The sequence below is a fragment of the Pyrgilauda ruficollis genome, unplaced genomic scaffold, assembly GCF_017590135.1.
Source record: "Pyrgilauda ruficollis isolate IOZ18807 unplaced genomic scaffold, ASM1759013v1 scaffold69, whole genome shotgun sequence".
Taxonomy (NCBI): Eukaryota; Metazoa; Chordata; class Aves; order Passeriformes; family Passeridae; genus Pyrgilauda; species Pyrgilauda ruficollis.
This window is the reverse complement of record NW_024528710.1, coordinates 59,889-83,948: the sequence shown is the minus strand read 5'-3', so window position 1 is coordinate 83,948 and position 24,060 is coordinate 59,889. Positions and strand designations below refer to the sequence as shown.

Here is a 24,060-nt window from a genome sequence, read left to right as displayed (position 1 = left end):
GGACATGCTCTGACTTGGGAGAAGGCACACATAGAAAAACAAAGAGCAGGCTCACTTTTTCTCCAAGCGCTCCTTGAGCTGGCTCTCCCTTACTCCTTGGGGGTGCAGGCAATCCAGCAGCTCATCCAAATCCTTCTGACTGTCACAGAGAAACCTGAAAAATAAAAAAAATGTACCTAGACCACCTAGGGTATCTCTGTGACAACACAATTTCTTCTTCTGAATAGTTCCCAAGGATTGGCAGGTAGGGATAAGAGGTAACCTATATCCTGATGCCATGGAGCAAGGTGAAACACTTCCAGGAATGCTGGTAGAAGAATCCTGACTCAGACTGGCTTAGTTTCAAGGTCCCCAAATGTACCCAATGCCAGGGTACAAAAAACAGAATCAAAATAAACACAAAACTGGTTTATAGATGTATTTCCCCCATTAAGTTTATTAAAACCTTGACATTTGAATTTAGTTGTCTATCCCAGGGATTCCATTCATTACTCTGCAGTTAATTTAAGTGATCTGAATGTTGTGTTAGATGTACTAGCAAAGACTAACACACTATGCACTGACAGCATGGCAATTTAGTAATATTTTCTTTCATTAACCAGGAGTCCCCAGATTAAAAAGGAGATGTCCTGGCTGATCGCACAACTTCTGCAGCTGGAGCTCTGTGCCTGTGCAGGCTCTGTCTCTGCAAGTGCTTAAGTCCTCCTCTCTAAGCTTGCCCAAACTTGAAAGCTCAAGTACAGAATCTGAAAACCATATTGATCAGCTTGGAACCTTCTTGCTCAGGAATTCTTGAGGACAGCGATGGCCTCAGCAGTTAGTCCAATCTAAAAGGGGAACTACTTTTACAGAGTTCTCTAAATCAAGACATTCTTTAATTCCAAAGTACAATCATGTTTGCATGCTGGGTTGTACATTTAAATGAGATTTAAGACAACCTGAAATTCTGCACTTTCCTTCTTTTCTTTCCAATTCTATTCCAGGAAACCATGGAGCCTCTTCATGTGATGGGATGTGGATTCAACTCGAGCATCAGAGGTCATTTAACAGAAAATATGACTAATTCCCTATCTTCTATTAGAGGATTGCTCATTAGAAGAGGGAAGACAGGAAAGAGGAGAATCAACCTTATTTGTAAACAACTGCAAAGGACCACTCTGTGATCCTTATCAGAAGATTCCAGGTCTAATCTTTCTTCTTGGGCACAAGCTCAGATGAGCCAAGCAACAACTAGAGAAAGATACTGTTGTGGCTCCTCTTGGAATACCAGTTTCCACAATGCTTATTTTTCTGGCAGAAATACTTACTAAATACCATATCTGAAAGTATTTAATAATTCTGTGTATGGTCCTACTAGGACAATGGCCTCCCAGTTTGCATTCAGCTAGGAAATAAATTACTCTAATATAACATAGGATTGATTGTTCAACAATGGAAGCAGGATGTTTTTTAGCCAGTCATCTTCCCCCGTGGAGCATCCTCACTCTGCATGCGGTGATCAAAACCTTTGGGCACCACTACTCTCTGCACCTCTCCCTGTGGAACAGGACAGAGCAGCTTCAGATATCCTTCACCCACTAGAATCTGTCACCACCTGGGAACGGCATAAACCACACTCCAAACCATCTGCTCTACAGATACCCAGCACAGGATTATTTCCCAGACACCTTGAGATGTGTTGCCCAGGTTGTGATAAAACAACATCAGACATTGCTGGTGATACACCATGGAATCCAGCTAGAAGAATATTGAAGATGACAATCTCTGAGCTTTCCCTGCTTTCTCCCATGGAGACAAATTAAAGGGGAGAACTCACTGCACTGTTTTGTCATACTGTAAGAAGTAAAGGACACTGAAAACAGTCATCATGTAGGGTTTCTATTCTCCAGTATTTTGGGGGAAGACAACACAGGCTGCTGGGCAGTTGCAGAAAGCAGCTGCCACCCTTTTAAAAAAGTCAGAGTTAAGTCCTGGTACAACTTTGTTCCTGCTGAAAAGGACATGGGCTAGGGAAAGAAGAACATCTGCAACAGGTACTTAAATCTTCCCAGTTCACCCTGAGAGTAAGAACTGGTATTTTTGGGACAGGGAACTGATCTACTTAAGCCTGAACCTAAGCCTGATCTGCAAAATACAAACATATTGGAGACATCATGTTAGTTTGATTAGTGACCCCTTTCTGCTCTGTGCAGCTACAGCTCCTGCTTCCCAAACTAGCTCCAGGCACGTAGCAACTACCTGCACATCCAGTTGGAGCTCAACCACAGGCTGGGAGTATTGACATGGTAAGACAGGGCTAGGGATTTTAAATAGAGAAGGCAAAAGTGAGTCTTGCAAAGAGGGATGGTAAGACAGTTAGTGTCCTTCATGTGGCCTGGCACAGGTTAATCACACACTCCAGAGGGATGGGAAAGATCCCTTTGGGAAAGTCAAGACCAGGTGGAGGTCTTCAAATTGATATACAAGGGGGAAATCCTGACTGATGTCAGGGCTTCCTGCATTCACAAAGAACAGTCTAGATTCTCCCCTGACATTTCTGGCAGCACTAGCCAACAGACTGGTCAGCAACCAGAACAGAAGGCACAAATGGCACAAGAATCAAGTCAAAAGCAGCTCTCAGTATTCACTCAGGCTGAATATTCTGACCTGTTTTCAGGCTACAGGATGCAAGGAACAAAGAAAGGTCTAAAACCTGGCCTAAGGAACAACAAAATTGAGAGGACAACAACTAGAGGAGCCCAGGACCAGTACCTGCTTTGGAGGGTTGGTGTTAACAGGGGAACTCCATTTGTAGAATATAGGCAAGAGAATGGAGTCTGTCAGCACCCACTCATAGTTAACTCAAATTGTCTGCTGAGGGGACCCACCATACCATGCAGAATTCCTAACAGATGAAGAACAACTCTGCAGTTACTCTGCAGAGATGCCACTGTTTCCAAAATTCAACTCCTTTCTGACCAGGATGAGCAAGAAGTCTCCTGCATGCTAATATCCTGCCAAGGCTGTGACTCTCCCATGATTCTTGCAGGAAAGATCAGGAAGTACACAGCTCACAAGCACTATGGTAAGGACAGAGACTTCTTCAGAGCCTATGTATCCAGAACAAGGAGATTTTTTAATAAGGATCAACATCTGGGCAAGTGGAGCACAAGATGAACAGAGAGAGTAGTCCATCTGTCTGGAGAAGACAGAAGTAACCAACTGTTTATGATGCTGCACTTTCAGCAGCACTAAACTAACACTTGAACACTGGACCCTTTTCTTTTTGGGGACAAAGTACCAAGAGCAGAACTACTTCGGTGAGATATTATTTACTCTTGATAGAAGTATAAATCTGTTTCTCCCTTTATCAGTGCCCTACCAGCTACCATGCTAAAGGGGAAAAGGGGCTGTGAAATACAACTAATCAGAGTTAATTTGCTATTTAATTTTGCAGTCTCATCACTCTAAAGGATAAAAGGGTAAAGCTAAAGATGCTCTATATGCACTCTGAGGCTACTCAATCCCATGTCCCACATACCACTAGTAAAAGAGACAAACAGCACAACTTAAAGCAGAACACAAAGAAATGAAACTTCCTATGCACATGCCAAAATTATGAGTTGTAGCTGCACAAGTCCAAACAACAGAGATATCCAAGGACTTCAGTGTGAGCTTGGGGCTCCTCACGGTGTCCAAGGACAACATGCAAAAAGCAGCCAAGGAGGAGACTCTCTTCCATAACCATTTATGCTCAGAGCAGTCCTTGAGATCAATGGCAATGGCCCCAAAGGAAAATACAGGAATAGAAACATGGATTTCCTCAGAGGAAAGTTCTAGTTCCTGGCTATCCTGAAGTAACAGCTCCCAGCCTGTCATATGGCTTTCTGTGGATGCTAACATGTAAGTGGTGGCAGGTGTCAGACAGGTACTCAGCAAACAAACTCTTAAGGAGCTCCAGATCTTTAAGGGAAAACCTTTCAGCTGAGAGACCTTATTGCTTAGCTGCAGGCATGGCTCTGGATGCCCTATCACTCAGGGAGAGGCAATCAGCACAGCACTCAATTAGAAGGGGTTATGTGTCCTTTGAGAAGCTGCCTCTGTGCCCCTGCTCAAGGCCCACGCCTGGCTCTTCTACCATCACTGCTGCCCCTGCCTGGCAGAACAGTGCACACAGGCAAAAGACCCTTGTAAAAAAACCAGCAAGTGCAGTGACTGTCAGCACTTAAAAGTCCTTCCTAGCAGGGACAAGAAAGAACAGAAATTAAGGACATTGTGGCATAACAGCCAGGCCAAAACCCTCCCCTCCTAGCTCAGTCTGATGTCTGAGTGGCCAAAAGGCAGAGCAGGTATGCAGTAACAGTTCTTCAAGCTACCCCTCCAGACTGCAGCATCTGCTGCTTTGAGGCCTCCTCTGTGTGCCAGGACAATTACCTTTGCATTTCCTACTCCTCAATGAACTCCTCTCTCAGCAATTTGTCCACTGGTGCTTTGATCAGGTGCAATTCACAGATCCACAGCAGTTGGCAGCAGCCAGTTGTGTACCTCAGCTGCAGCACTTTCCTCTCTATTTCAATACAGCCATTTGCTACTTATATTTCCTGATCCCTCTTTTATCTATCAAAGAAAACCTCTTTAGGAGACTTCCCCAGTTTCCTCTAGCATTACTCTCCATCTCCCTGCTGAACATACAAGTTTAGAGTGTTTCTGTAATTTATTTAGTATTTCTTAGCCAATTAGTCTCTCATGCGAAGAGCTTCCCTCTTCTCCGAAGGCAGACCCTCTAACAATAGATTTTGTGAAGCAGGATTGTTCCCCAAGGGGAAAAGAAAATTGTTTTGCCCTTAGTCTGTACTTCACTTTATCATTCTTTTTATTTCTTTCACTGAGATCCACCACAGGTTTTAAGTAGGCTTTCTTAATTTTAACAGCTTCCTTATCCTGATGTGAACTCAATATGTTTTGTTATTGTTGCTACAGTTTTGTTTCCAACTTCCTCAAATCTCTTTGAAAGTGTTTTGGGCTTCTGGCTGCCACTTTAAGCTTTTTTTTTTTTTTTTTTTTTTTTTAAAGAAGCTTCTTAATTCTTTTTGTTGCTTTCTTTTCTAAAAGGAGAATACCATCCATTATGGCCACTCCATACATAGCAGCTCTTAGTGACAGAATATAATTTAGCGCTGAGTGTGTTCCAAGAGCTCCTCCCACGCTCCTCCATGCGCCAGGGGACAACTGATGAGCACTCCTTACCACACAGAGCAACATTCAACACAGGAGAATTTCTTTAAGGACACCGATAGGGCCAATTACTGGAGCAGGTTACAATCAAGCATGCTCAAAGGTAGATTCAATTCACTTAGAAGACTGCTTGGCATATGGAAGCATTAAAGGGATAAGAGGCTGTCAACATGGAAGAATAAAATATTTAAAAAGCAATGCATCAAAGAAGCATTTGAATAGCTTAATTTATACTGGCTTTGAATGATTGATTAGGTAGAATGACAGTTCCACTGGCTCTTGGACTGGCTACCCTGTTAGCAGGGCAGTAATAATATCAGCAACAGAGGCCTGTGGAGCTGCTGAACCAACCCAACTGCTCAGCACTGAAAGAGGAACAGGTTTGTAGTAGGTTTAATAAAAGAAATCCGTCTAGATTCCTTGACCTTTACACTTTGAGTACTTTGCAGCCATGGAAGTGTGTGTTACCATAAGTTCTGGCCCTGCTTGGGAGTGGTGGTCTCAGCAGGCAGGTCTGTGGTGGGCATGGAGCGGTGCAGTTTGTTCCCTCGGCTGTCACTGCCTGTGCTCTTCCGCTTCTCTGCAAAAGAAAAGCACAGGCTCAGGTAGATTCCTGAGCAGCATTCCTACTATTCCAAACACATAAAACTAGTTTCACTTTTTAGCTGTATAATGACAAAGCATTTTGAAAACCAAAGGAGGTATAAGCAGCATGAATTTTTATTTCTGAGCATCTCAGATAACACTCTGACATGAATTTAAATCTTTGCTCATTCAGGACTTTGACTGTTAAGTTTCCAAAGGAATGTGCTGAAATCCTGCCCACTGCCTGCAGCAGCAGCTGAGAGATGAAGCAGCTGGAAGCAAAAAGTTGATCAGGAACACAGGTGGTCAGTATTTTAAACAGCTCTTGCAAGAAAATATACCCATGGATGAGCTTGGAATGATACACTTTCAGCTCAGTCAGTCTCAAAGACACAGGTGGCTGTAAAGTTACACCTGGATGAAGGATCTCACTGTAGTTTGCCCTGTTCTATTCCTCTACAGCTGTCCAATTTGCCCCTTGTCTAAGACAATCCCACCAGGTGAGGGCTTGGATCTAACTCCATAAGGCCTCCCATGCAGGATTGCCATAGATGGACTCAGTGCCAGAATGTGATGTTCCAAAAGCAAGAAATGATCACAACTGAAACTCAGCTGAGTCAGATTATTGCAGTATTTGCTGTTCCAAGAACTACTTCCACACAGAAATGTTAAGTTCCCTCCTGTACATATAGATTTTTGTGCCTGTTCCAAGCTTGCAAGGCTCTAGGACCCAGGCTCCAAGTGAGCCAGGCAAAATCACAGAGGAAGCACTAGAAGTTCAGCAAGTCCCTTGCACCTCACCTGCAGATTCAGCAAAGGTGAAGAGCAGGCTGAGAGGAAGTGCATGAGGGATGTCCGCCCAATCAAAACAATCTCAATCAGCAAAGCTGTGAGTATCTAACAGACTGCCCTGCTTGTTACTATTCCACAGGCCAATCTAGGAGTCTTGGCACCAGCGGAATGTCAGCACTGTGACAGACATTCTCACTCTGCAGCAAACTAGCTAATTGTGCAAGAGTCTGGCACACTGCAACTCAGCAGGGTCAGAGTGAACTAGAGGGATGATATCAACGGACATCAACCTCACTCCTTGAAGGAGAGCAGACTGTATGCCACAGTCTTTAGGTGGAACACTCCAGGCAAGTCTCCAGACCTGCAGCAGCAGAATGGAAATATCACCAGCGCCTCCTCTGTGCAGGCTTCTGGGATTAAAAGGAGGCTTAAATCAGAGTATCCCCATTAAAACACTCAGACTAGACAGTCCTTTCACACTCATGTCTCCATTTGAATAGTCAGAGCAGAGGAAATACCCTCAAGAGACCGTACCTCCAGGGCTGTAGTCCTTCTTCAAATCTTCCTTTTTCTGATGGGGAAGGGTAAATCTGTAGTCTATACTGTCATGTACCCAGCCTTTCTCAATAAACAAGCCAGGAACCTCATCTGAAAACAGCCAGTACCTGTAAGAAATATGTGTTATTAGGTACCTGTCTCCTTTTCTGGCTAGTTAAACACACACACACTTTTATTGGCATTGAGTGGAGAAGCATCTGTGTGCTCAACTCATTAAAGCTGAATGCATGCATATCTTTATGTTAGCCCAGCTGAGAAACACGGAAGGCTTAGCTTAAAATCCATTCCAAGAGCATGCCCGTGCAACAATCATGAAAAAAAAAAAAAAAGAAAATATGGTAACGAGGTTCCTGAGCACCCAATGCCAGCACTCGAACCTCCACTGGTCCTGACCTCCATGGGAAGGCTTCAAAAAGCTGAGCACATAAGCAGCCACTATACTTCATACACACAAATACTTTCCCCTTCTCTCTCCTCTGCAATTCTACATATCCTCCCTATCAATCCCTTCCTGGGGGACGGTATCTGACACAGCCCCTCTCTCAGGGCAGAGATGGAAGTTCATAGTCATTTCCTTTCCCACCTGTTGTGATTCCTGTCAGTGCCAATTGGGGTCCTGCGCATCACCAGTTTGGCTTTGGCAATTCCATCCTGGAAAGTTTTCTCAGCAGCAGCTTTATGCCTCCGGATTCTTTCTTCCTCTGCTTCTTTCTCCATCCTCACTGTCAGAATCAGCAAAGAGCAGCATTAGCTTTCTTTTATTGCATCCAGACATAAATATTGTCTTTTATTTTACTATACCATGGGAATAAAAAAAGCATTTTATAGGGGAATCTAATAAACATTCTTTACAATCATACACTCGTCTGTTTATTTTCTGCCCACCATTCTAAAAAAAAAAAAGTAAAAAAAATCCCATATAGATAGATATAGAAGAAGTAGTCAAGGTGTAAGAATGGACTGGGCTGAAGAAACCCTGGATAAAAACTGTCATATCACAGAATTATGGAATGGTTTGGGTTGGAAGACACCTTAAAGATCATCTTGTTCCAACCCTGCCGTGGTCAGGGACACGTTCCACTAGACCACGTTGCTCTAAGCCCTGTCCAGCCTGGCCTTGGACACTTCCAAGGATAGGGCAGTCACAGCTTCTCTGTGCCAGGCTAGGCTGGATGAGACCTGGGGCAACCTGGTCTAGTGGAAGGTGTCCTTGCCCATGAAGTGGGAGTGGACCATGATCAACTTTAAAGTCCCTTCCAATCCAAACCACTCTGTGATTCTTGGTCTCCCAGAACAGATACTCCCACATTCCAGCTGAGGTGCAAAAGCCAGGCTCCATGAGGGATGTTTACCCCTCACTTGTTTCAGAAGGAAAATAACAACCTAGATGAGCAATACTGTCCACTTCCATCCACCCAGCATCTACATTTACAACCAATAAAACCCCTAAACTGTAATTCCAAAGTATTCTCTCTTTACTCCTCAAGCAGCACTACCTACACAGAAACAAGGTCTGGTGTCGCAACTCGTGATTTAGAGAGGTTTGAGTGGACAGTTTATATTTATACAGCCCCATAACTAATTCTTTAAAGTACTTTAAATTCTCAGTAGAGAAACTCTAGACTGAGATTTATTGCCCAAATCCTGGTATGAGAGAAGGGCTGCTGCCAACAAGCTTACCACAGGAACAGCAGCAGGGCCAGCAGCAGCAGTAGGACCTGATTTTAGGCAGGAAATATCTCCTCTGTACCCAAGAATGAGATGATGTTTGGACATAAGACAAATTTTTGGTTATTTTCTGTTCCTAAAACAGATACTGTGCTGTCCAACCTCCCTGGGCCTGCCATAATTAGAAAGGTACTGACGAAAAGACAGATACAGATAAAAAACTAGAAGCAGGTATTAGTTTTTCTTAGATTTACAAAGTTTAAGCTGCCACAGGAACCACAGGAGATGAATTATAAATCTCCAGTTAGCAAATCCCTTAAATTCCATATAGGCATCCCTATCTGTGGAATCTAGACAGTGAATCACAAAAGAAGAGGTCACTTGGGTTTATACTGTGTTAGGTATAATGGTGCTGGAGATTCAATGCTCTGTTATGTGATTCTGAGATCTATATTCTGAAGTTTTCATTCATAAGCATTCAGACAATGCTTCTGAAAACAGGCTGTCATTTTTGCCATGAAGTTATTCCACAACACACAAACACTCTGCTCGCTAGGTAATTTTTCTTACCTCTCATTTGTATTTCTTGTTGCTCCCTCTCCTTCTTGGCTTGGATGGCAAGAAGGCGCCTGCTCTTCACAGCACTGATCATATCATCGGCTTCAATTTCCACCCGGTGCTCTATTTTCATAATTTCGTGTTTTTTCTTTTCATTCCTTCCCATCATATGCTCTACTTTCCCATTCTCCTTGGTTTTAGCCACCATTTCTTTTCGCTTCTGTTTCTCTGCCCTCTTCTTGTCATTCTCTTCCTTCAGGACAGCCAGGCGCTCTTTCCACAGCTCAGCTGAGGCCTGCTGCTTGGCCTCCACATGGTCCTGCACCGAGTACGTCATTAGGATGCGGTGACACAGCGCTCCAAGGATCCGCAATTTCTCTTCAGGAGTCAGCTCAAAGAACTCCGATGTCTCCAGTTTCTCCAAAAACTCATCCTGTACCTCATTATCCTCGAAAGCTGCTGAATCCTTACTTTCATCTACATTATCTGAGACCTCACTTTCCTCTTGCACATCTGACTTGCGCAGGCACAGGCGAACCAACTCTGAAGCGGAATGCAGAGTAAGTGGGATTTCAGAAAGTTTCATTCCCAGCTCAGCATAATCCTCAGCAATTTCATCCTGCAGCAGGGTCTGCAAGAGGATGACCAGCACTCTGTTCAAGTACAGGAAGCCTCCCTTTTCTGCACAAAGGGCTTCCATCAGGGACACTGCTGTGATGGGATACTGAGCATCTGGCATCAATAACCCTGAGTAACAGCTCAGGAACTCCACCACCATGGCCACATCCCCAAAAAGTGTGTTAGGAAGTCCCTCTGGAGTATCAACCAGTTTAAAAGTAGGCAGTGTCTTCCCTTTAAGATCTTGGTCCTCAAATCTCCTCTGTTTTTCCAGTTTTTCCTTCATCTCCTTCTCCTTCCGCTCCTTTGCTCTTTCCTTCAGTTTCTCTTTCAGCTTTTCCCTTTTCTTCTTCATGTACTCCTTCCGCTGTTCCTCAGTCATGGTGGCCCATCTCTTCCTGTGTTCCAGGAGCTCATAGCGTTTCTGTACCAACGCTCGTAAATCCTCGGGGAGACGAGCACGGTCCTCATTGGAAAGCAGCCGAGCTGTCTTGGAGATGATGCAGGAAAGAGCACTTTTTTTGTCTTCCCGGTCTTTGTTTTCTTTGTAATAGGCAATGAGATGGAGCGCTGCAGGAGGCAGATGTTTCTGGGGTTTCCTGGAAGATCCAGGGGTGCCTCCAGAATTCCTAGGAGCCCTAGACACCTTAGCGGTACCTTTAGCCATGTCCAGCAGTGTCATTTGTTTCATTTTCATCTTGGGGGTCTTCAAACCTTTCCTAGGAGACTTTGCCTTCCCCGACGACTTCTGCCCATTCAGAACCCTTTTGCCTCTTTGCTTTTTGTCCAAGGATTTGTTGTTGCCCTTTCCTAGTCGGCTCCTCTTTGGAATGTGAAAGTTAGAACCAAGTTTAGCAGGTGACACAATTTTCATCACCTCTTCCAGCTCCTCTTTAGGACAACTGGAGTTCTTTGAGTTCTTCACCTTCAGCGGAGAGCCAATTACAGATTTTTCCAAATGCACATGACACCATAGGGCTGGACTCAGTGGCTGTCCCAGTGAAGATCCATCTGCTTTGGATTTCTTAGGAAGCTTTCTTTCAGGTGACCGAGAGCTCTTCCGCTTGGTTGAGGGATTAAGAGCCATATACTACAATTAAAGGAAGAATTATTTTGTATTAATATTAAAAGGTAAATAAAACTTACCTAGATCTCTGTCAATTATTTTTGCCCATTTTTTAATGTTTTTTTCTAATGAAATTGCTCACTGCATTAAGGGTAACAGGCTTCTGCAATCATAATCAGAGTCAGAGAATGGCCCAGGTTCAGAGGGACCATAAAGACCATCTTGTTCCAACCCCTGCCAATGGCACAGACACCACTAGACCAGGTTGCTCCAAGCCCTGTACAGACTGGACTCAGACACTTCCAGGGATGAGACAGCCACAGCTTCTCTGGGCAACCTGTGCCAGGGCCTCACCATCCCCACAGGGAAGAATTTTTTCCCAATATCCAATTTAAACCTACTCTGTGTGAATTTGAAGTCATTCCCCCCTGTCCTGAACAAATATTTATCTTCTAGTTTTAAAACAACACTTGACAGTCTATGAAAAAGTGAGTTTACTGAATGAACCAAATAGTGCTTTCTACACCAGAAGATGGATTTTAAGACAGCACATTTCATGGTATGGCATTTAGTTGGTCAGTATTATATCTGGCTGGTCAGCACTAAGGGCCAGAAGAACCCATTCATGCTATGTATGTATTCAGTACTAAATTTGTATATCTGCCATCGCTCAATGCAGCCCTGTACATGAATCAGGCCTCATGCAGTCACATGCATCCAGGTGTTGGGCCCAACACCTGACACTACCACATAAAGACTGTAGCTCTCCCATTTCTCTTACACCAGGAAATCACGTCTTTACTTGTAGACAAGTAATGCAAACCACTGGAAAAATAAAAAGGCAGTTGCATCTCAAATTTTTAAAGCACACCACTATTCCTGATGTTCAAGCCATGCCACCTCTCAAAAGGTCAACCTACAAAAGAGTAGGTTTTCCTGCTCTGCTTCTCTCTGGATTTAACAGATATGTGGACGTGGCACTTGGGGACATGGTTTAGTGGTGGCCTCTGTGGTGCTGGGTAACAGTGAGGTTTGATCATCTTGTAGGGCTTTTCCAGTCCTAATGATTTTGTGATTCTAAAACCCAACCAGCACACTGAGGTCTCTGCCAAGACCCAAGGAATGGGTGGCAAAGCAAAGCAGGTACTTTCAGGAATTCTTACCTTATGTGGGTCAAGCAAGAAGTCACTGAATTTACTGGGGAGAGAGTACTTCTTCACTAACTCATCCTCCACAACCCATGGGGCATTCTCACACGTGCCAGCACGTAGCGCATTGTGACGGATGAAGTACCTCAGGATCTCCTTGTTGGGAGGACGCTCTGTACGGACTAAGCTATCTGCTGGAACGTTGCTGATGATCTTGGATATAACAGACACACTGTTAATGATTAACTTTTAACCACATTATAAATACAGATCATATGCCTACAAGGAACCAGGATCATTGTACTGCTTCATGTCCAAAAACTCTTCGCTCATTCAAAGCTCTCTTGGAAAGACTCAAACCAAACAGCATTTGCAGAACTGAGACACACAGAGATTGGTAGGAGAATCAGATAGCTAAAACAGTAAAAACCATGAGTTTATGATGCAGAATTTTTGCCAAAGCCCACTGTTTTATCTCTGACCTTCCTCCAGCTTGCTTGCTACTGACTTTAAAGCTTTTAAATATCCATGTTTCATTTTTTTCCTGAGACCAAAGGAGCACCTCTGCACATGGTACTCTTTGAGGTCAGCACTGCCTCACTTGTCAAATTACCAAAGAGCAGACAAAAAGCACAGAGCAGTGCTGCAACTATCCAAAGCCTCCCAAAGCACTGCCACCTCCAACTCAGAGCAGCTTGGTCAGGATAACAGCAACACCTGCCACTCATGATTTCACTGGTCTCAGGAACTGCAAGACTAGAGATGAGGCACTTAATAGCAACCACAATAAAGCCCTGTGACTCAACGTGTGTGGTACCAAGTGTTTCCATGCACAGAACCTAATTACAGATAGAAAGAGACAGGCTGGTCATCCTCACAGACAACTGTCCTGCTTCCAATGCCATGACTCTGGCAGAAAGTACTACATTGTGCTGTATAATCACCAGCAGTGATTAATTAAGCTTGCATATTCATATTATAATAGAAAGGACTCAAGCAGACAAGTCACCTTATCTTCATTTTTCAGTTTGACATCGTATTTGTGCGGCAGGAATTTAGGTGGGGCCCACTTCCTTTCTTCCTTCTTCAACGAAGTGGGAAGCTTTCGAGGAGACCTACGTGCTCGATCATCTGATAAAAGAAGGTGAGACACAGTCTTATTATAGTTAAAAAAAAAAGTTTCAAAGATCCAGACCACCACTGGACAGGCAGGACACCCTACTTCTTGCCATCTGTACAGTGTTTGGTTAAACTAGAACATTAGGAATATAACCCAAACAGGGTTTTAGAAATAGCCAGAAAATACAGGCCAGGAATGGAGGCCCAGAGCAGCTCTGAACTAAGGAGGTAAACCTATCTTCAAGGAGTACAAAGGACCATCTTCATTTAAACCCATCTCTCTGCAGACAGTAAGCTGCAACCACATACACAAAGGTAGAAAATGTCTCTAAGATTTATGAAGGGGAGATATAACCCAACCAGTAAACCTGCTAAGGGAACTCCTCCAACAGCCCTGGCTGCCTATGCCATGCCTTTGTTGAAAATAGTTCCATGGCAGGAATCACTGACTTGTTTTTTTTGGTTTTTTTTTTTTTTTTTTTTTTTTTTTTTTTTTTTTTTTTTTTTTTTTTTGTTTTTTTTTGGTTTTTTTTTTTCCTTTCTTAAAAAGAAAGTAATCTCCAAATGTTTTTATGTTTGTGACTACCACAGAATCATGGAATAGTCTGAGACAGAAGGGACCTTAAAGCTCATCTCATTCCACCCCCCACCTTCACTAGACCAGAGACACTTTCCACTAGACCAGCATGCTACAAGCCCTGTCCAACCTGGTCTTAGACACTTCTAGGAATGGGGCAGCCACAGCTACTCCGGGCAACCTGTGCCAGGGGCTCACCACTCTCACAGGGAAGAATTTCTTCCTAGGCTTCAAAGGAAACAATAAAGCAAGCATGAGGGATGAGAGTAATAATCTACTAAATATATAGAGAATAAAAGTAGATGTTAAACCTAAATAAAACTTAAGAATATAGATCTCAGAATCACATAATTGAAGCTCCAGCACCATTATACCTAACTTGGTATAAACCCAAGTGACCTCTTCTTTTGTGATTTACTGTCTAGATTCCACAAATAGGGATGGCTATATGGAATTCCATCAAACAGCACCTGGATATTTGGGTGAGGAGGAAGAAAATACTATCCATTCCACCCTTAAGTTAATTTTAACAAGCCAACTTCATTTGTTCTTGCATTCTATTGTAATAAAACATACATTTATGCCTGGAAGAGTTCAAAGCCATCTGGATGAAGCTCTTAGGAAAATGGTCTACTGGAAGATGCTCTTGTCCAGAGCAGGGGGGTTGGAATGAGAGCATCTTTAAGGTCCTTTCCAGCACAGCTGATTCTGTGTTTCTAAAGCATCTATATTGTGTTGTCTCCTGTATTCACGTTATTTCAGATTGTCCAGAGCAGTACAGGTTCTAAGTCCAGCTCATGTTACAGAACCAGCCTTCAGCAGTTCACCATCAATTTTCCAGCCTTTCCTTGCTCCTGCAGATTTTCCAGAGTTCATTCCCTAACCAACTAAAAATATAAAGTCACTTCAGACCACACAAATGATGCAACAAAGCTGGTATAATGCCTTATTTTTAGCTTCTGAAGGACAGTAGACCCCTAAGCAGGGAGACTGAAACTATAATTTTCTGCCCCATTTGTCCTCCAGCAAAACCAGCAAGTTTGACACAAGTACTAATAGAACTGCCAGTTTGCTCTGTCCCCTCTCGTGCACGCAGGCACACACAGCTCTTACATCACAGTTATACAGAGCTTGTTACTGCTTCCAGTTACTCACTCTAGAGTAGTGATTTCAACCCATATCAAGGGGCCACATGTGAACATTATTAGAGAGAAAAAGTCCAGGTCAGTGTTGCTGGGATCCCCCAGCCTCTGTGGATGCAACTCAACATTTCCTATTCCTGTAGTTTTCTGTGTAACTGTAAGAACTGCTACATAATTATATTAACACACTCTGGAAGAATTTGTTTCAATTATGTTACTATGAGCCTATGTGCTGTTATAACCCAGAATAAAAAAGCATCAGCAACAGTCTTTTAGTAACAGCATATGTACAAAGAAAAAAAATAAAAGAATGCATGTTTACTGCTTAGGTTATGACTATGCCAGCACCTTGAGCTGGAAAACGTTGGGGTTCATCTTTTCCAGGAAGGGGAGGACAGTCCCAGTTTCCAGAGGTGACTATATACACAGGCCAGAACCAACTGAGTCAGGGACTGAAACAAGAGCAGGAGCCCTCATTCCTGCAGTATCCAATCTTGGAAGTGCTGCACTGGCAATGCCCACAGCTGCTGGAATACCACACACCAATGCCCAAAGGATCATGGTAAATCTTATTTAATCATCCAGATCCAAAATAGCTGCTGTAAATTTGATCACTGAGCATTTTTGAAGTAAAAGGTATTTCCCATGCCTCTTATGTGGCATCTTGAGAAAATCACACTCAATAAAAAATACTCAATAAATAAATAAAGCATCATTAGCCCCTATCCAAGCACAATCCCTGTTTCCAATAATGTGTGTAACGCCAGATTGTTTCTGTAACGCCTTTTTTGCTTCTTTATTATACAGAACACTGCAATGAAATCAGAACAGCTCATAACAGTACCCATCGAAAAGAGCTGATAATTTTTAAGCTCAGGACTAGACCTTGATATGACTTCTTTTCCACTCCTGACTTCGCTATTTTCTTGCTGGACTATTTTCAAAGTTTCCGATTCCCCACATTAGAGGGGATAACACAACTTTCCCGAATGCTGGAGCCACTACTTACAAATGCCAACAGTTTATTCATTTATGAGACTTGAAAACAAAGCTCTCCAGGTTAGAACTATGTTGTGGGATTGGGGGTTGGTTTGTCTGAAAACACTTTTTGTAATCTGTTTTAAAGTATAATTCCTTTTTAAGAAGTTGCACAGGACAACGGACAATGTGTTTGTTTGGGTTTTGGTGGGGTTTTTTTGGTGGTTTTTTTTTGGTTTTTTTTTTTTTTTTTGTTTTTTTTTTTTTTTTTTTTTTTTTTTTTTGGGGGGGGTTTTTTTGGGGGAGGGGGGGTTAGTTGGTTTTTTTTTGTTTTTTTCCCAACAATATTTCTTCAGAGTCAAGAAAAGCCTTGGACAGCACCAGCTATCTTTGCACCAAGGAAGAGCATTTGAAAGAGGAACAAGGTTTTAAAGGATGCTTTATTTTAAACTGTTAGGGAAAGAAAAAAAAATTTTTGTCTCAACATATGATGATTGGAAAGAGAATAAACTAAAAATGAAAAAACCTCATTTTCCATAACAACCGGGGACAAAGAGAATTAGAGCTTGTCTCTGACTCCAAAATAACACACTTTAGAACCAGGGAGGTTTACTCTGAGGATGAACACTGCAGTAGAACTTCATAATTCTGAACGAACCTTTGCTGTTCCCCGCATTTTGTTTTAAATACACTTGTTATACTTTCGATTTTTATACATTTCATGCATTGTTTTTGGTATTACACCTTAGAATGACAGCACATTTTCTGCTTTAAATCAGGCAAGAACAGCTGAAAGCCAACAGCACTGATGCTCCAAAAATTCACCACTAACAAGGACAATTTCTGGATTTTCACCCTATAACACTGTTTGGACATTCACAGCGCAGCACCAAGATGTAAATTTGATCACTGAGCAAACTCCAACACTCAATGCCAGGTGCTGCCTACTGCCATGCTGTCTCTCTACTTACTCATACTATCCCTCCTGCTGTCATCTTCCTTCAGCATCGCTTCCTTCTGGTTGTCCTGGGCTGCCTGGCTGGAGTTCTCCTTGTCACTGGATGGAGAATCACAAGCTCCGTCAGATTTTTTTTCGGAGGCTTCTTCGTCAACTTTCTCCAGGGGATGCATTTTCACAACTTTTACAGGCAACATTTTCTCCTTACCAACCTGGACAGAAATATTGGTGAAGACTGAACTTGAACAAGACAGATGAGCTAACGGGCTTTAACACTATGAGGAAGGGAAAAGTACCAGCTAAGATGACCTAAAAGCAAAACTCCCAACCCACAGCGTTCCCCAATGCTGCTTCCTCAGCCTAAGCACACAGCATGTGCACAAGGTGCAACTGTGCTCTCAGCAACCCCAGTTTAGAGACTAGGTCTTAAACACTGCCCACGCACAGCATTAACTCCTCCCCATTTTCAAAAAGTTGGAGTTTTCATCAACGTTCCCAGTTTTCGAAGGAACTCTCAAATCTTTAGGGTCTTTTTACAGATTTTCATGCTTTGACTTCAGAGTCCATTTGTTTCAGACTACTGCTCCTTCTGGCAACGTGTCAAGCGAAAAGATTAAGACAGACTATAATTTTTAATTTCTTCTAATTAAATCATGTATTTATCTATAAACAGATCATCACATATTCAAGCAGTATAACAATTTTATCTGTTTCCCATGCACACACATATATCAGTCATTTTTCGCTTGCTATTATTCCAGCATCCTGGAATGGTCTGAGTTGAAGGGCCCCTAAAAACCATCCAGTTCCAAACCCCTGACATGGACACCTTCCACCAGAAGTATGGCTTACAGGACCATTTTCCATCCAAAAGCAGGTGCTGTCACTGGGATTCCATAGAGAATAAATTTTCACATCCTTCTAATAACTTGAGCGGCTAACATATTCTTCCCATCTCCTACCTTTAGCTATCTGGAATCAGCCCTATGCAGAAGCACAGGATAAAACAGAAAACATATTCTTACCTCAAAGTCACACTCTTCACCCACTGCGAATTTGGTCATGATCTCCAACCAAGCAGCATCCACCAACTTTTCCAATGACACAGTGTTGTGGTGGACTATTTCCAGGACCAGTTTCTCATACCAGATAGGAAACTCCTCCTTTAAGCTGAGCAAGCACAGAAGTTTTCCTTATTCAAGGGAATAAAAGCCCAAATGCAAAGTACCCTCCCCTTTCCCAATTCCAGGAATTCCTGTTAACTGCCACAATGAGGCAGATGCTCCATTAGCATGCAAACATCCAAGGGCTTTTTGCTCCCCACCCTTCCCCAGGTGTTAGCTGGCATGAAAATCCCAGTTGTCCTGGTTCTTCCCAGAAGGAATACTGTAAACACTCAGGAAGAGCAGCACTGAGTGTGAACCCTTTCATGATTATTACTGTTTCTCTATTAGATATTAAATACAGATCAAGATGATGCCATTATCCCGGGGCTCGTTACTTTAAAATACTTGTTTCCAGTAACACCATGATTCTGATAAAGATTTAGTATTTCCTTCTCTCCCAACAGGCTGCCAGTGCAGTAAAGACAGGAGCAGGTTTACACAATCATATTATCTTGCCAGAGAAAAACATCTTTTGTATTTCACACGTCATGATCTTCAAATTTTTTCAAATAAACAAAAGGACTGTGACATTAACTTCCCTTCTTTCCCTTCTAAAAGCTGACCTCAGGAAGTTGGCAGGGGCACTAAGGCATATGTTGCACAAAGCCTTCTGGCTAAAAAGTAAAGTCCATTTCAAGTTACCATAAGGAGGAAAAAAATACTCCATTTTTCCAAAGCACTTGCATCTTCCCAGACACCAGGATCCATGGCTGAGAGCCCTCAGCCTATATGTGCTGTGTTACAACTGCCATAAGCAAATTTATCCCTTTAGCAAACTGTCTAAATGAACTTTTTTATCCAGCTTAGTGTCAGGTATTAAAGCAGACAAACTACCTGTGAAGCTTTTCATCCCGCTTCAAAGAGACAAGACCAAAATCTCATTTCATGGAATCTTCCCACACCCCACCCCCCACCTCCATATTAGAAAGACTATAGCTAAATTTGTTATTGAGAAATTCAAGAAATCTCCTGTTTCTATTTCACTGACATTTCTTAATGTTTCCAGAAGTGGTCAATCAATCCAACACGGACAACCAAAAGAAAGTAGCAGCAGACCACTGAGCTTTGACTCAGGATTTTATGTTTATGGAGCTGCCTCTGCACTTCCCCTGCCCTCTCAAACCAGAACACCAGGAAGCAAAGCCTGAAAGCAGTAGTGCATCACCCCTCAAAGAAATTAGGACTATTAGCAAATGGGCTTCTTATTTGTTGGCTTTAAGATTGTGATTAACCACAAATGATGGTCAATTTCTCCTTAGGAGAAGGCTGTGAACTCTTTGTCAATGGATCAGAAACATGAAGAGAGGCAGCATAAAATTCCACCTCTTAGGCAGTACTGCTGACATTCTCCACTGTTCGTATCCAGGGGAAAAAAAGTCACAGAAGTCCAAGTCATCAGTTGACAGAATGGAGAAATACATCATTTCTTTGGCATAATTCCTATGATTTGGTAATCACACAGTAAATTATATGTGCTGGTTGAGACAAGGACTTGCACCTTTACAGAAAATTCACTTCTATGACAAAGGCCATGCTGGGTCTCATCCAAGGACTCCTGTGGGCTAGAGGAGGAGGTCAGGGTCACACCAGCCCAGAGGAACACAATTTGCACAGAACAAGGACTCTTGTTGTTTCAAGTAGAGTAGATTCCCGAAAATCTCACTACAACTTTTTTTTAATTAGTGCAACAACTCTAATGCAGATCTGGAGAAAATAATTACAGGTGCAGACCTGGCTGATGTCAAACACTTCAACTGACTCCTTTTACTCTATTTTGACTGTACGTTGTTAAAGATCTACTTTTTTTTCTCTCTAAAATATTCCTGACACTCCAGGGACTTTAAAATATGCCAAGTGCCATATGCTGAACTATTCTGGTTCAAGTAATACCAAGATACAACACTAAATAAGTAAATTGGCCAATTGTATTAGTGATGGTTTAAAATTTGGACTTAATTTGCTTTTAACTCCAGAATCCCCAGATCTCCTTACAGCTCCTTACCTCGCCTCACCAACTAGCCACACATTCCCAAGCCCACTCTTACACCGCAACACCTAAAGATAGGCACAAACCCACGTCTCCGCCAGTACTTACAGCTCAGCAACCTCCTGCTCCTCCTCCCAAGCCTCTTTGTGTGTCAGCTGGCTGCTTCCTGTGCTCTTGCATGTCCAGATCCGTTCGCTGTATCGCTCTAAACGTGCTTCGTACTCTCTGTACAAGTGGCAGCTCAGGAAAACAGGATTTAGGCAGTGGAAACCACAATCACCATAGCACAAAACAGTAAAATCTAATTAAATTCTTATGACTGGAGTGTCCAAAGACTAAGGAGAGCCTCAGTACAGTCTGACCCTATGACTACCATGAGGATGCTGTGCTAAATCAAATGTGCTGGTGCTTTCTGAGGCCAAAATGCCTGTCCTGCCCATCCTGGCACAGAAGGTTCCACACCACCAATAGCTCAGCTGCACTGCACAAGGGGAACACAGATGGCTGAAGGTTTTACAGCATTGCTGACTTACTTTTCAGCTTTTCCACTCTGATACACTGGAGAACAGCACAATCAATGTCACAGGCACATGCAGGAAGTACAGCATGGATTGCTGCTAAATTCCTGGCAATAACTGCTGTGGCACTGCTACTACCAATGCCTTATGGTGGTGGTACAAAATCCAGATGCAAATTACCAGGCTAGCCATGACCCCCAAACTTTTGACAAAAGAAAAAAACAACAACATAAACAATTTGAAACTGAAACCCCTAGAAAGGCCATTTTCTCCTTTGGTTTTCTACAATATCAGTCTTTTGCATTCCAACATGAGGAGCTCTCTCACCAACTGCATCGCCTGCTTCATGGAATCACAGAATCCCAGAATGGTTTGGGTCAGAAGGCACATTGAAGTCCATCTTGTTCCACCCCCCTGTCATGGGCAGGGACTACACTAGGTTGCTTCAAGCCCTGTCCAACCTGAACACTTGAACACTTCCACAGCTTCTCTAGACAACCTATGCCAGGAGGTCACCATCTACATAGCAAAGAACTTCCTAATATCTAATCCAAACCTACTCTCTTTTGATTTGAAACCATTCCCACTTGTCCTGTCACTTTATGCTCTTGTAAAAAGCCCCTCTTTCTTGTTGGCTCACTTAAGGTGTTGACACTCCTGTGTCACAGCCTGCCTCAATGTTATGGTATTCCAGGTGAAATTACATGATTAAAAGGTGCTTGGGCAAGCCATTGGGGTGCAGAGCGCAATAGCTACTCTGCTGTGAGCATCTCTGGCTGCTCTCCCTGCTCCACCAGAGTGGTGGCAATTAATAGTCATGGTAAACAGAGAGCAGCTACTTCACACTCACTATGGACAGAAGATGCACAGGCACAATTATCAGTGTAGTGTAAATCCACACCAACTGCCCCGTGCTCAATGCCACATGCCTTCTAATGGGAAGTTACGAGAAGAAATTCTAAGAGAAGCAAGAAAAGCACCTTTTGCTTCTCCTTCATATGCCCTCCAGTGGCAAAGCCAGCATGAAGCACAAGGCACACTGGGTACAGCCAGAGCTCAGCCCACAGATGCACCAGCACCGATTTGCAGTCTTGTGGGAACAGCAGACTGCTCTGTGCTCTTGCACAGCCACCAGCCACAGCAAAGCCCTCGGTGTGTCTCACACCTTTTGCCATTCAAGAACATTGTAGTGCGATCAACCCATTTCTTTTTCTTTTTTAAGATTCCTATTAGGAATTACAACTCCAGCAAAGCAAATTTCCTTAAATGTTTCCTCACAGCCCCAAGGTAAAGCATAACAAGGTACAGCAGCTGCATTATGGGTGTTGATGTACAGGTAACTTGCCCCACTGACCAGCCCAGGAGTGCCACTGTGATGCCTGTCGTAACGATACTGAATTAGGAGAGCAAAAAATATAAAAAAATAAATCAAACAAGAAACCAGGAATCCTCTTTGAATTTACAGCAACTTGGGACTGGAACAGGTTGCCCAGAGTAGCTATGGCTGCCCCATCCCTGGGGCCAGGTTGGACAGGTCTTGGAGCAACCTGGTCTAGTGAAAGGTGTCCTGGCCCACAGCAGGGAGTGGAACAAGATGAGCTTTAAGATCCCTTCCAACCCAAATCATTCTGAGATTCTGTGATTCAATTAATCACTACAATAATGACTAAGTTGCAACCATAATACTATTTATTCCTGTGCCTTTCCCACTAAGAACAGCCTTAAAACCAAATCTAATCCTCACAGCACACAGAAGCTGAAATTCAGGACCAGCAGCCATGTTCAGCTTCATCCAGCAATCCCTCTGCATTCTCCCCTTGGTTTCCTTCTGTGTATCTGTGGAATAACTGAATGAAACATTTTTTCCCCTAACATCATTTCCCGTATCAGCAGGGAGATTCAAGAGACTTTTCCCTATGAATGTTCTACTCCTTGTACACAAGTCCTGATATGGTGAGGCTTAACCTCACCATATCAGGACTCACATTTCCCAGACAAGCCTGGAATTTAGAAGTGACAGATAGGGTCATTCCCTGTTCAGCTCAGATCTGTCTGCAATTTAATTCCACCTCCAGCTGATCAACTCATCTAACACTGACCCTGGACACACTCCTTACCTAGGGCTCCAGACTTGTCCCACAGTGCTGACCCTGCCTTTGTAGTCTGCCAAGAGCTCCAGATTAGGTACTGCTTGGAATTCCTGGGGCCAGCACAAAACCAAAATGCAGGAGGATGTTTCTGCAAAGTTTACTATAGCTCAAACTTTCCACTACATATACACTGTTTGTCTTTTCCACTCAGACTGGAAACAAACCCAAGAAATTTCAGATTGTTCAGCAGGTCTGATCCAGGACTGCAAGTCATCATGCCCCTGGTATGCCATAATCAACCCACCTCTCTATACAGCTGGAGGCTCCATTGCCAAAAATTCCCAACATAGGAATAAATAAAAAAATCCTGGACACAAGCTACTTGTGAACATTGTCCAAAAGCTACGAATAACATGTATATTAAATGAAACAGCTGACTATCCACTGTGCAGCTGTTAATATATCACATCTGTTTGTATCCCACTGCATATCACCCCATGCTGAAAGACGGAGAAATTAAAATACAAACAAAATTACAGTAGAAAAAAGGCACCTTTTTAAAGAAAGATGTTTAAAAGTAACCAAACTAACCACTGCAGGAAACAACTGCTGACAGAACAAAACGTTTACTTCTTCCTCAGTTAGTAATTTCCAGGAGAGCACTAATATCAACTCCCAAAAAAGTTTTACTCCATCTGAATTCTCTGCACTTACATTAGCCAAGAAGGTAAACTTCCCAGAAATGTGAGTACATTTATAAGGTGCTACTCCATGGATGTGTGGCAAAGTTCTTCTGCAATTGGAGAGTGTGACACAACAGTGTCTTGCTGCTGCCACCTTCCAGGCAGAGTTTGTCTGGCCAGTATCACATGGGAGGATGTGAGCAGCAGCCTTGAACCTGCCAAATCTGGCCCAACCCCTCTTCTTCCCTGTGCTGATACCATGCAGAAGTATGACAAGCAGGCTTTTATCTAGAGAGGAGATAATACAGTTTTCCAAAACTATGCACTGGAAGCTGAAGGAGAGCTTTGGCTGGAACAGCCCAGGTCGGCTGAGCTCTCTGAACCCAACATATCTCCTGATGCAACAGCAGTTTTCCAGACCATGTTGCAGCAGACCCACATGCCCACAGCTGAGCTGACTGTTCACCAAGGTACAAACTTGGTTATTTGGGAGACTGCAAATACTCAGCACCCACTGCGCTGGTGACAGCACTGTACACATGCAAAACATTTTCCTGACAATTCAGGTAGCTCAGAGCAGACCCCACCGAGCTACTGCAGGGATGAGTCTATCCCTGGCTGCCCCATGATCCACC

The 24,060-nt window shown here is 43.1% G+C and overlaps 1 protein-coding gene across 4 annotated transcripts in view; it reads right to left on the bottom strand.

The window, feature by feature from the left end:
- BAZ1B (bromodomain adjacent to zinc finger domain 1B) overlaps positions 1-24,060 on the bottom strand; it is a 43,774-nt gene that overhangs the window by 17,259 nt on the left and 2,455 nt on the right. For 3 of the 4 annotated variants that reach the window (XM_041484950.1, XM_041484949.1, XM_041484951.1), the window contains exons 2-11: positions 20,243-20,359; positions 18,007-18,151; positions 16,995-17,193; positions 13,217-13,338; positions 12,223-12,420; positions 9,388-11,083; positions 7,733-7,871; positions 7,126-7,256; positions 5,683-5,794; positions 56-154 (exon numbers count right to left, since the gene is read on the bottom strand). In XM_041484950.1, the coding sequence (XP_041340884.1) occupies positions 56-154; positions 5,683-5,794; positions 7,126-7,256; positions 7,733-7,871; positions 9,388-11,083; positions 12,223-12,420; positions 13,217-13,338; positions 16,995-17,193; positions 18,007-18,151; positions 20,243-20,359 (2,958 nt within the window). Of the gene's footprint in view, positions 1-55; positions 155-5,682; positions 5,795-7,125; positions 7,257-7,732; positions 7,872-9,387; positions 11,084-12,222; positions 12,421-13,216; positions 13,339-16,994; positions 17,194-18,006; positions 18,152-20,242; positions 20,360-24,060 lie in introns of those variants that run through there. The other variant, XM_041484953.1, reaches the window with a different exon arrangement.